This window comes from Pimephales promelas, chromosome 4, assembly GCF_988280905.1.
Source record: "Pimephales promelas chromosome 4, fPimPro1.hap1.1, whole genome shotgun sequence".
Taxonomy (NCBI): Eukaryota; Metazoa; Chordata; class Actinopteri; order Cypriniformes; family Leuciscidae; genus Pimephales; species Pimephales promelas.
The window spans coordinates 3177353-3190333 of record NC_142772.1 but is presented as its reverse complement, the minus strand read 5'-3'; the positions used below and the strand labels follow the sequence as shown (position 1 = coordinate 3190333).

Sequence of the window (12981 nt, the reverse complement as noted above, 5' to 3'; positions counted from 1 at the left end):
TAATTATTGATATCAAAAATGATGTTTCTACTAGTAAAAAATCAATTCTTGATATCAACAATTCATTTTAAATGGCAGCCTACGGGGAAATTTCACTAGTTACAGATATCAGCAGTTAAATTGTTGATATCAAAAATGTAATTGTTAAAGACATGTTAAAGTGTGATTCTTCTTTCTGTCTTTTTGTGGGACTGTTAGATGGGGTATACGCCGCTCCATCAGGCTGCTCAACAGGGCCATACGGACATTGTGACGCTTCTCCTGAAACATGGCGCACAACCAAATGAAATGACATCTGTAAGAGCCCAGACACTTTTAAATAATTACCGTCATTGATTATTAAAATATGCTGGATGTTGACTGATGAAATGAACAATAATATTTCCATCTGCTACAGAATGGTACATCAGCTCTTGCCATTGCAAAGCGACTTGGATACATCTCAGTCATCGACGTGCTCAAACTGGTCACCGAAGAGACAGTCACTATGGTAAGTGAAATGAATCTGATACTGTGGCTGCTATAAAATAAACTTTGTCGTAATAAACATTTCCCTTTAAGACCACCACAGAAAAACATCGCATGAGTTTCCCGGAGACAGTTGATGAGATCTTGGATGTGTCTGAAGATGAAGGTAAATGCAGCTCTCGGTTTAATTTCATGGTCTGTTTTAGAGTTGTATGTATTTTAATTCGAAAAACAAGACTTGAAACTTTTTAATAAAAATGAGTGGGTATTTAAAGAGCGTCCTGAAGTAGACTCCTCTTGGTTTTTCTAGGAATTGCACAGCTAACGTTAGGTATGAATTTCCCTATTTTTTCTTCGTACAGTGACTTCATTTCAAGCGCGCACACACACACACAAACACATTGTCATTCCCTGGTGCATATGATGGACGTGTCATCAGCATGTGTGCATTTAATTTAATAAGCCTTCCAAAATACTTAACTATTCCTGTGACCTTTCCCACTAACCTGCTACATCTCTTTTACATTTTTTTTTTCTGGAGTAGCACAGATTTGTATGATGGAAAGTTCATAAAAGTGATGCATGCTCAATATTTGAACATTGCGCTGCAAAAAAGGGGTTTTGTCTCATTGTCCAAAAACATACATTTAAATATAGAGTTACTTGAGAATCAAAATTGTGCAAAATAATAAAACACACAGAGACTTTATCAGAACTCTTGTAAGGCATAAATAAACTGTATACATCTGGTCACAACTTAATATTTTTCAACTAAAACTATATTGTATCTGTTCAGGAACTTCTCATTAATGAGTGAATGCGCATGATTTTTAAACGTTTTCCCATGCTATTGTTAAATTGACCCCTTTTTATTCGTTAATAAATTCATATATTCTTAGTTTTGCAAAGCATATTGTTTAATTTTCGTACTAAAACTATGGATTATGGACTCCAGGTCAAATTGGACCCGAATGCATTTGGAGGGTTAAATTAAATGTATTTATTTATTTTTGGTTAAATTTTATTTTAGTTATCCTTTTCACAGTGTGATTATACATGTTGAGTATGTCAATTAACAATATGTACTTACTCTATGATTAGGGTTAGTTTCTTGTAATTATACTAGAGCTGTCAAACGATTAATCACGATCCAAAATAAAAGTTTGTGTTTATATATATATATATATATATATACACTTTACATGCTTGTATATATTTAAGAAATATTTTGATGTATATAGATTTATATATTTTTTTATTATATATAAATATAAATGTTTTATATAAATAATATTTTTTTCTTAAATATACATGCATGTGTGTGTGTGTGTATATATATATATATATACAAACTAATTATACACAGTGCACCCACATATATTATGTTAACACAAACTTTTATTTTGGATGCGATTAATCACGATTAATTGTTTGACAGCCCTAAATTATTCATGATTTACTGATATTAAATACATGTAAGATGTGTAACAGGGTCCCTGTAAAATAAAGTGCTACTGTTTAGTTTCACAGGTAAATACTTTGTACCCAATAGGTTTACATTAAGGTCTCTGAAAACAAGTCTTATCTTGCACAATTTTTCTTATCAAACACATTTACAAAACACTGATTAAGGATTTGCAAATATAACATTACTACATTATATTCATGCATTTGTTAATTTCTTCAGAATTATGATTTGCAAAATCAGTGATGTATACAGTGTCACCACTTTTTTTAAGAGCTTGTTGTAGAATGAATAATTAAATCACATAAAATCAGGCCTTATAATGTGGACAGCACTGTATTTCAGTTCCTGGTGAAGTTACAGATATTAAAGGTGTGTTTACATAAATGTTTCATATGCATCCGGGCTCTCACACAGATGTTCATGGCAGTCTTGTGCAAATCGAATGCATAAATTTAAGTTTCATCATTTAATATATATATATATATATATATATTGAGTATGTACAGCACTATATATACTATATATGCCATTTTTATTATAGGTGTTTGTTTATATACACACACACATACAGTGTATGAAATAACTGAAGCCTGCTTCACCTTATTTGCAGGTTTGTTGATTTTGTGTGAAAAAAAAATATCATAGTGATTTTCTGCTCTACTAATTACAGTGTTTGTTTGCAAGACATCTTCCCAAGAGAATGGCTAATAAAATGACCTTAATAGACACAATTAAGATTGATGTATTATTTTTTAAGAAAACAAGCACAGTTTACCAATGACTGTCCGTTTAGCTGTGTGATATCACTGAAGGCACTGGGTTTTGAAGGTCATCTGTGCCTATGCTTTGTAGCTAATATAATATCACACACACACACACACACACACACACACACACACACAAATGTTTCTCATTCATTTGCTTTGATATGTTTTGTTGCATTATGTCCATCACAAATCTTTCCCCTTTCTTCATTCTCACTTTCAGTGTTGGGAAAGTTATTCAAAAAAGTAATTAGTTATTACTTACTAATTACTTTTTCAACATTGGAATGAAACACATTTGAACAGTAATCATGTTACTTGTTTGAATTTCAAAAACCTGTAACATTTGCTGGATGAACAACTCAAAAAAACACCAAATTGTCCTTTCGCTGCTCATGGATCTTTTACTATTATTTGCCGTGTGAAGATATGACAGGTAGTGTCGCTCCCACGATTAAATGTCCAATAGTCAAATCAAATAAACTTTGAATCAAAATATCTTTGAACAAAACAATATTCATTTTTAGGCTTTAAATTATTAATTGTTTCTGAAAACTGTACATGCAAAGCAAGTAAAGACACAAAATTAATTGTGATGGGATTACTGTAAATAGTAATCTGATTACAGCAATGCATTACTTTCTCTTTTCAAAAAAAGTATTGCGGAAGTACCATGGTACAATTTATAAGATAACACTTTGGTGTAACAAATGAGTGAATACTATGATGTTTACAGGTTCTTAAAGGGATAGTTCACCCTAAAATGAAAATTATGGCATCATTTATGTTGTTCTTATCCCGTATGCATACTTTTTCGGACCACAAAAGGCAATTTCTTTTAAAAAAAGGCCTGTTCGTCTATATAATGGCAGATAATAGTGACCCCATGTGCCTAAGTGTTCTGGTGGTGTATGATAGGGTTTAGTGAAAAACAAACCGAAATCGAATGTATTATTTAACGAAAACCATTACCTTGTCCAATGGTCTTCTTAGCAAGATCAAGAATTTCGTCATATAATACATCAAATTTAGTTTACCAAACCCCCATCGTATACCCCCAAACACTAGAATATTCGACACGTGTCGCATGAGATCACTCTGTGATACTTTTGCATGTTTTTTTTTAACTTGATGTTGGTCACTATTCACTGCCATTATATGGATGAGTCCATAAAAGGACTTTCAAAATGGTCCATAAAAGAAAGAAGGGCGTTCGACATTATACAACACCAGGGTGAGTAAATTATGACTTCATTTTTATTTTAGGGTGAACTATCCCTTTAAAATGATCCTTGGTAGTACCATGGTGCTTCTTTGTGACTGTCATTACAACACAACAGCTCTCACTCCATTTATATCCTCTCGACATTGTCCAATCAGTTTTCATTCAGCTTTCATTTCCCCTGGATCGCACATTTAAACCCTTTCACTGATTCTTGTCTTTTTCTCTTTTGTCTTGTCATCCCTGCTTGCGGCAGGCGAGGAGCTGCTGGGGAACGAGGGTGCCAGGTATTTGAAGATGGAGGACATAAAGGACCATGATGAGGATTTCCTTTCTCCCAAGAAAGTTCTAGAGTACGAGGGAGAGTTGCAGTGATGATGTTGAAGATGAATCAGATAAATCAGGAAGTAGAGGACAGCTTATGTTGGTGGAAGGATATTTTAACCAGATTTAGTATTGTTTGAATATAGGAAGATTAGAGCCCAAACGGAGGAAAGGCCACTGAGATGAGTTAGGATGGGACCGAAGGACTGTCATTTTCTGCTTCCTTTGAGTCAGACTTATTTTTAACTTGTGTCCCTTAGGAATCATTCCCCTGCTCTTCCGAGGATCCCATGCGTGTCTCCCGAAACAGTCATGCTGAAAGAACATGAGATTGAGCAGGTAACACTGGTATCATCATAGCTCCCACATTATCACTGGTGTTTTTAGACTACTACTGTGTACTTACATTTTAAGATTTAAAAGTGTGGGTTTAATGGATAGATAGATAGATGGATGGATGGGTTGGTGGGTGGGTGGATGGATGGATGGATGATAGATGGGTAGATGGATGGATGGATAGACAGATAGACGGATTGATTGATTGATTGATTGATTGATTGATTGATTGATTGATTGATTGATTGATTGATTGATTGATTGATTGATTGATTGATTGATAGGATGGATGGATGGATAGATAGACGGATAGACAGATAGACAGATGGATAGATAGATGGATGGATGGATGGATAGACGGATAGACAGATAGATGGATGGATGGATGGATGGATGGATGGATGGATAGACGGATAGATGGATAGATAGATAGATTGATTGATTGATTGATTGATTGATTGATTGATTGATTGATTGATTGATTGATTGATTGATTGATTGATTGATAGATAGATAGATAGATGGACGGACGGACGGACGGACGGACGGACAGACAGATAGGTGGATGGATGGATGGACGGATAGATGGATAGATAGATGGATGGATGGATAGATTTGATTGATTGATAGATAGATGGATGGATGGATGGATGGATGGATGGATGGATGGATGGATGGATGGATGGATGGATGGATGGATGGATGGATGGATGGATAGATAGATAGATAGATAGATAGATAGATAGATAGATAGATAGATAGATAGATAGATAGATAGATAGATAGATAGATAGATAGATAGATAGATAGATAGATAGATAGATATTAATATCACGGTTTCCATAAAATATTAAGCAGCACACTTGTTTTCAACATTCATAACAATCAGAAATGTTTTTTGAGCAGCAAATCAGCATATTAGAATGATTTCTGAAAATTCGGCAGGAATAAATTACATTTCAAAATATATTCAAATAGAAAACAGATATTTTAAATTGTAAAATTCTCATTTCTAAATTCTAATCAAATTTTTTTGTAGAAAAATGTATATAATGTATGCTAACTTTAAAAGGTGTGTTGCAATGTTTTTAAATGAATGGTCTCTTACCGGGGGTGCATTTATTTGATTAAAAATACAGTTAAATGAATGTGAATTGAATTAATTTTTACTGTATTTTTTAATTCAAATAAATTAAGCCTTGGTAAGAGACTTCTTTGAAAAAAAAAACCTTTGAAAGTATATTGTGTACATGTTTAATCTTAGTACCGTTCAGACACTTGAAATGGCCCCATATCATAGTATTCTTTGAAATACTTCGAAGTACCATGTAATACCATAGTTATATATAGTATATATATATATATATAGTAAAAACAATTTTAATTACTGTAAAACGAGACGCTATGATAATAATTATAGGTTACAGGTGTATATAATAATATTGTCATTTTGTGGAATACTTTGTATACACTTTATCACTACATATTAACTAGTTTTATTCCAGTTAAATAAATTATTCAAAGTAATTTAAAAAAAAAGCATCATGAACACATTAGGTTAGACAAATGAAAGTTATTCTAAGGGTCAAATCAGATAACTTAAAAAGATAAGATAAAAACAGTGTATTTATGTGTATTTTTGTCACGTGTCAACATCTACACAGCAGCAAACGCCACTCCCATTGGCCAAGGAGTACGATGAGGATTCCCTGATTCCCAGCAGTCCCGCCACAGAAACATCAGACAATGTCAGTCCGGTGGCCAGTCCCATCCACACCGGGTTAGTCTTCTTCCCCTACCAGAAATATTGGTGACATATTGGAGGAATTCATTTAAAATTGAAATATCATGAATTGGGAACACTTCATTTTGATGTCCCTTTTGTATATTCAGTTAACTATACATTTTTTGGTTAGTTCACCCAAAAATGAAAATGATGTCATTAATGATGTCGTCCCAAGCCGTTCATCTTCAGAACACAGTTTAATATATTTTAGATTTAGTCCGAGAGCTTCATTGTAAATGTGTGTACGGTATACTGTCCTTGTCCAGAAAGTTAATAAAGACATCATCAAAGTAGTCCATGTGACATCAGTGGGTTAGTTACAATGTTTTGAAGCATCGAAAATACATTTTGGTCCAAAAATAACAAACACTACGACTTTATTCAGCATTGTATTGTCTTCCAGTTCTGCGGATCCGCGTTCAGTGACGTGGCTGACGTGTGTCTGGTGCGGCTGAGCTTCGGTTACAGTCTGAGGGAGACGCGCTGTACAAAACAATCTTCTCAAACATGTCTAAGGATTTCCACACAGAGAAAGACTTGCATTTATTTGCCCAGCCATATTTATTTGAACCCGAATACACGGACGCACCAGACACACGTCAGCGACGCGGATCCACAACAGAACCGGAAGACAATACAACGCTGAATAAAGTCGTAGTTTTTGTTATTTTTGGACCAAAATGTATTTTCGATGCTTCCAAAACATTGTAACTAACCCACTGATGTCACATGGACTACTTTGATTATGTCTTTATTAACTTTCTGGACAAGGACATAAAGTGAACCTATGAACTCACGCATGTCCGTTTGGTTCTGCAGTTTCCTGGTGAGCTTCATGGTGGACGCTCGTGGCGGCTCGATGAGAGGGAGTAGACACAACGGCTTGCGTGTCATCATACCTCCTCGAACCTGTGCGGCTCCGACACGCATCACCTGCCGCCTGGTCAAGCCTCAGAAACTCGCTACACCCCCTCCTTTAGTGGAGGGCGAGGGTCTCGCCAGCCGGATCATCTCTCTGGGTCCCGCCGGCATGCAGTTCTTAGGGTGAGGAAACCAGTCTAGACTGAATACAGGATTTTTTGGTGGCCACATATCATATAGGCCACATAACTATGTTTATTAGGGCTGGGTATTGACACAAATTTCACAATTCGATTCGATTTCGATTCACAAGCTTGCGATTTGATTTCGATTCAATATTGATTATTTTGGATATCACTTACAATAAATGGCAAATTTTCTCAAGGAAATCAAATCTCTTAACTAATGCTGTAAACTATGGGAGTCTAGTTGTAGCCTTGGCCTAATATGAAGGTAATAATTAACTGTTTTGTAGCTATACAAACACTTAAATTACACTTTTATTTATTTTTATAATAAGAAGATTATATGAAATATAAACATTTAAATGGTGGCTGTCATAAAAAACTTGTCAGATTTATTCAAATATGCATTAAATATTGAAGAACATTAAGATTATAATGCATATGTAATATGGTGTATATATTTATTTATATTTAGAGTTATTTTTTCTAGCTGACTAACGAGTTTATCAGTCCCTCCAGAAAAACGCGATTATGCGATCGCTGAATTCAATGCAAAATCAGCCAAAGTCCGCATATTTATGCAGGGCCGCATTTTTTCAAATACGCCTCACTTTCGCCGCATAAATTGCCGATTTCCGTGCAAAATATGCGGGGTTTGCATAATTTCATAATCCTCGCATTTTCGTTGCAAAAAAAGTCACATGTATCTTAGCAGAAAGTTGAAAAATGTTGCGTTTGCTTCACACAAGAGCAGCCATTTCCCTCTGTTTCCATGGGAACGTTATGAAGTGACGCAATTACGCGATGCCAGACAGACTCACGGAGGGGATTGACATCTCACAAATCGAACTCGTATAACTGTCTGTCACACGTTCTACCGTCACGTCGTTACTTAATAAACAACATAAGATAAAAGTAGTAGCATCAAACAGAAATTACCCGCACACTGAAATAAAACTAGATGAGAAATTAAATATTCCCAGCACTTTCTATGATGTAGTATGCTTGTTTATCAAAGGAAGTAATAAGAAATGACTCTTATATTAACAGGATGTTGGGGGAATCACTTTTTTTCTCTTTTTCATCAAACCGCAATTTTTGCAAGTTCCCTCAATTTTTGTAAATTCCAGCAATTTCATCGCATAAAATTGCATAAATATCCCACATATTCCATCGCATTTTTAAAGAAAACTGGCCGCATAATCAATCAATTTTTGCCCGCAACAATCACAAAAAAAAACTCTGTGTTTTTCTGGAAGGACTGAATACTATTATGGTAAATGTTAAATATTAATCGCAAATTTTTTCACAAATTTTTGGAAATTACCACCACAAAATCAGTCATTTTGATCGCAAAAATCACACCAAAAAATCGTGAAATCCTGGAGGGACTAGTTTATGTGGATTTTTCAAAACGTGACTTTGATTACAAGCTGTTTAACTGACGTCTTTCCACGGTTGAAACGCTGATTGAGCGAATTAATGTGACATGATACGGATTTCGATAAGTTGTACTCTATCTTTTAACACACTTTCAGATGCTCGTTCATGTTTATTTGGCGCTGTGACTGGAAGAGAGATCAGCGCTGCTGCTTCTCTTGAGCTGCGCCAGAGCGATCTCGCGCCAAAACGTTATTGATGTTTTTGAATTTCTAAAAAAAATGGACGTAATTTGAAAATTGACACTTTGTTTCATACCAATAGTAACAAAGGACAAAGATTATTGCGATTTTTTGGATGCGCGCAGCCGCGATACAATGATCCATTCATTCAAATGAAACAGGATGACTAATCGATTCTTGAGATTTAAGAATCGATATCGGTTCGTAAAAATGAGAATCGATTAATATCGAGAAATCGATATTTATTACCCAGCCCTAATGTGTATAGTGGTGTATAAAAACCTTCCTTAATGAACCGTTATGTTTATATTACCTTAGAATGAGCCATTTCTATCTACAGTACACACACCGTGGGTCTCCTTACATATAGCCATGTTCCTACATGTGCCCTAAACGTTTCGTCACTATGTTGTTCTTCTTGCTAAGAATCGAGCCAAAGTCAGCGAATAAAACACTGAAACAATGATGAACAAGTGACCATAATAATCGCAATAACACATCGTTTTACTGAATAATTAAGTAAACCTAATTTCTTAATTTATCTTTGTAAAGAAACCTCATTGCTTAACTGATACTCTGCTGTCTCATACAACGACATCTTTCCCTGTCAGCCACCGTAACTTCTGTTTATTGCAATTCGCAACCTCACCACTAAGGCCGTGTGTCCACCAAAGCGTTTTTAGCCAGCTGAAAACGCCAGACGCTCTGCTGAAGACGAGATGAGAGCGTTTTGGCAGCGCAGCGGTTTTTCCGTTGAGACGTTTCGTTGCTATGATACAGAATATCCTCAGCACTTTGAATGTTGACAGTTGCTCGGTGTGGTATTAGTCCCGCCCCTCCTCCACTGTGATTGGACGGCTGGGTAAGAAGTGACAGTGATGAGCGCTGTGTTTTATCCAAAGTTGAACATTTTTCAACTCCCAGCAACCAGTAAAAAACGTCGGGCGCTCAACGCTTCAGCGTGAAAAAAACGCTCAGCGCCTCGGTACGCTCATGGCGTTTAAAAAACCGCGGCGCTCCCATTGAAAACAATTGAAAACATACGCCAGGCGCGTGGAAAAATGCTTTGGTTTACACACGGCCTAAAAATGACACACTGCACCTTTAAATTGCAAACTAACACTTTAACTCATGTTGCTCCTGAAGGCCTGTGATTGTTGAGATTCCTCATTTTGCGGCACTCGGTCGGGGAGATCGTGAACTTGTGGTCTTGAGGAGTGAGAACGGATCAGTCTGGAAGGAACATCGTAATCGATATGGTGACGAGGTGTTGGAGACCATCCTCAATGGCATGGATGAAGGTGTGTACTATCGGCTGCTGCTGTTTAAAGTCCGATTAATGTGGTTATACTGTATTGTAGGGTATATACAGTGATATTTGCTGTTAAATTAAATCTTACACAGTTAAACCAAAATGTATTCAGACACTTTCAACATTTCTCACATTATCACAGTTTGTTTGGAAAATGGTAATAACTCATGACAAGAACTTTTCAAGAGTTATCAGATCAGTTGATACTTCTTTTGTTTTGTTTGCCCCTCTTATGGTACGTTCACACCGGACGCGAATAGCGCGTCAGGCGTGAATTATTTCAATGTTAAGTCAATGCAAAGACGCATTACGCGCGTGAAAAATTCCTGCGGCGCGAATGAGGCATGGAGCGTGGAAGACGCGAATACGCCTCATTCGCGCGTCAAGTTCGCACGAATTGAGTGTCTGGCGCGTTAAGCGCGAATGCTTTAGTTAGTGCCATTTGTGCATTCACGTGTTTGACGTGAATTCGCGTGTGCCGCCCGAGTTGAAAAATCTGAACTTTGCTGTGAATTTGCGCCGCGTTAACCAATCAGGAGCCTAGCTGCTTGCTCACGTGGTGAAGTGTCTGGATGCTTCAATAAATTGTTTTGTATATGACTAAATGCATGGTGGGATAATGCACAACAAAGCAAATATTTTATTACTTTATATACGAGACGATATAAACAAAGATGGCCGTCAACGGGTTTCGGTTTTGACGCGCGTAAATTTTGCTTCAAACTTTTTATTTTACCCGCGTCAGTTTCGCTCTTGACGCGCGAATTAACACAAAGTGGTCAAGCGTCAAACTACACGCGGTAGACGCGAATTTGACGCGCTATTCGCGTCCGGTGTGAACGTAGCATTAGACTGTCTCACAAATGAATTACGTTGAATATCTGTCAGCTGTTAAATTTAACTACACAATTAGACAATACCAATTTTGGTCAACAAATTACCAAGCAATGCTTAATTTTGTTCAGTGTGTGGTGTAAATAAGGTTGCATTAGCAATTAAAGAAAAAAAAAACTAATTTTCGGTCCCAAATTCGTTAAAAATGTTATTCATGTCATGATCCAGAGTTTCAGTACTCTTTCAGAAGATGCGTAATAGCGCCACCTACCGTATAACAGTGAAAACACGGAAAACTGAAAATAGCGTCAGTGGCGGGGAAAGAGTTACAAACTTGTATTTTTTTACATTACAGCAATGGGATTTTAGTGTGTGTGGGGGGGGTTTTTGTTAATGTAAAATACACTTTTTTTTCGTTTACTTTTAATCTGTCGGACATGCGAGGCGTTGTGATGTCTGCATAAACTTCCTGTTTCTGAACTGTGGTCGTTTTGTCTCATTCATTTGCAAACGTTGTACTGAAGACCTGGAGAGTCAGGAGGAACTCGTGAAGAAAAGGATCAGGCGGATCATCTCGACCGACTTCCCGCTCTACTTTGCCGTGGTGTCCCGGATCCAGCAGGAGAACGATCTGATTGGCCCAGAAGGGGGTTCTCTCACCAGCAAGCTGGTGCCATTGGTCCAGGCCAGTTTCCCTGAGACGGCCGTCACCAAGCGTGTCCGTCTTGGACTGCAGGTGAGATGGGAGGAGGATGAGGAGGAAGATGTGATGGAAAATGGAGGAAGCTTATCTCCTGCGTATTACTATAAAGTATCTGGCAGCTTTTAGATTTGTTTTGTTTTTTTCTGTTCGGTCAAACATCTCATCTTTCATTTCTTGCTAATTTAACCTTTGGATTGTGAATGAATGTCATTTTGTAAGTTGCTTGGGGATGGTAAATATGAAGTGTGGTATATATTATGGGATGGTGTCTTTCTACTTCCTGCTTGGATCAAAACAGGTTGAATATAGACATATTTACAGTGCAGGAGAATTAAAGCAAGAACGTTTGAATGTTTCAGGGTCATGGCAGGTTTTCTCTGAGGAAGTTGTAAGTTGAGAAGGATAAAAAAAGCAAGCAGAAACTTATTAATAATTGGATGATGGCTATTTTTCTGTAATATTGAAAATATCTGAAGCACCTTATATACACAAACGTCTAACTGAGATACTGAATTTTTTATTATATTTTTATTAAACATCTTTAAAGCAATTTTATATTTTACATTTCTGGAACTTAAAATGCAATGCATGTATTTTACTTTCGTTTTCGAGTTTAACAACCAGCTCATACCAAAGCTGATTTTTTTGTTGTTGTTGTTGTTTAGCGTGTTTTTAACCCATTATATGTTTAATCATTTATATCATTTGTTACATTATTTTTGTTCTTTTTTTTTTGTGAGAAGTGACCTAATAATCTAAATGTATTGACAAACTTGATCAGTTCTCATTGTGCTGGATTACAACCCATACATTGTTTCATGTTGTTTAAAAAGTCAGGAAATCTGTGGCTTAAAAATATTTTTTTTACATATTTTTCCGCAATGACGTACTGAAATGTTTCACTCAGTTTTGGTATTTTCAGAAGATTTGTTGCAGATAGCTCAGGTTGGTTTAATTACCGAGACAATAAAATAAGAAAGTCTGTGAGAAATACTTTCAGTAAAATGTCACTCCTGATCCGACAAATACCCAAATATGCATGTTGTACACTTTACTTATAATACATTTAAAATGTGAGAACTGTCCAAGGATTGTA

General features: G+C 36.2%; 1 protein-coding gene across 15 annotated transcripts in view; it reads left to right on the top strand.

The window, feature by feature from the left end:
- The window catches only part of ank1a (ankyrin 1, erythrocytic a), a 157675-nt gene that overhangs the window by 86792 nt on the left and 57902 nt on the right, over positions 1–12981 (top strand). For 12 of the 15 annotated variants that reach the window (XM_089129824.1, XM_089129825.1, XM_089129830.1 and 9 more), the window contains 10 exons: positions 199–297; positions 398–490; positions 562–634; positions 779–799; positions 4179–4275; positions 4507–4585; positions 6247–6362; positions 7188–7412; positions 10183–10337; positions 11707–11918. In XM_089129824.1, the coding sequence (XP_088985950.1) occupies positions 199–297; positions 398–490; positions 562–634; positions 779–799; positions 4179–4275; positions 4507–4585; positions 6247–6362; positions 7188–7412; positions 10183–10337; positions 11707–11918 (1170 nt within the window). The remainder of the gene's footprint in view (positions 1–198; positions 298–397; positions 491–561; positions 635–778; positions 800–4178; positions 4276–4506; positions 4586–6246; positions 6363–7187; positions 7413–10182; positions 10338–11706; positions 11919–12981) is intronic. The other 3 variants (XM_089129823.1, XM_039661689.2, XM_039661687.2) reach the window with 3 other exon arrangements.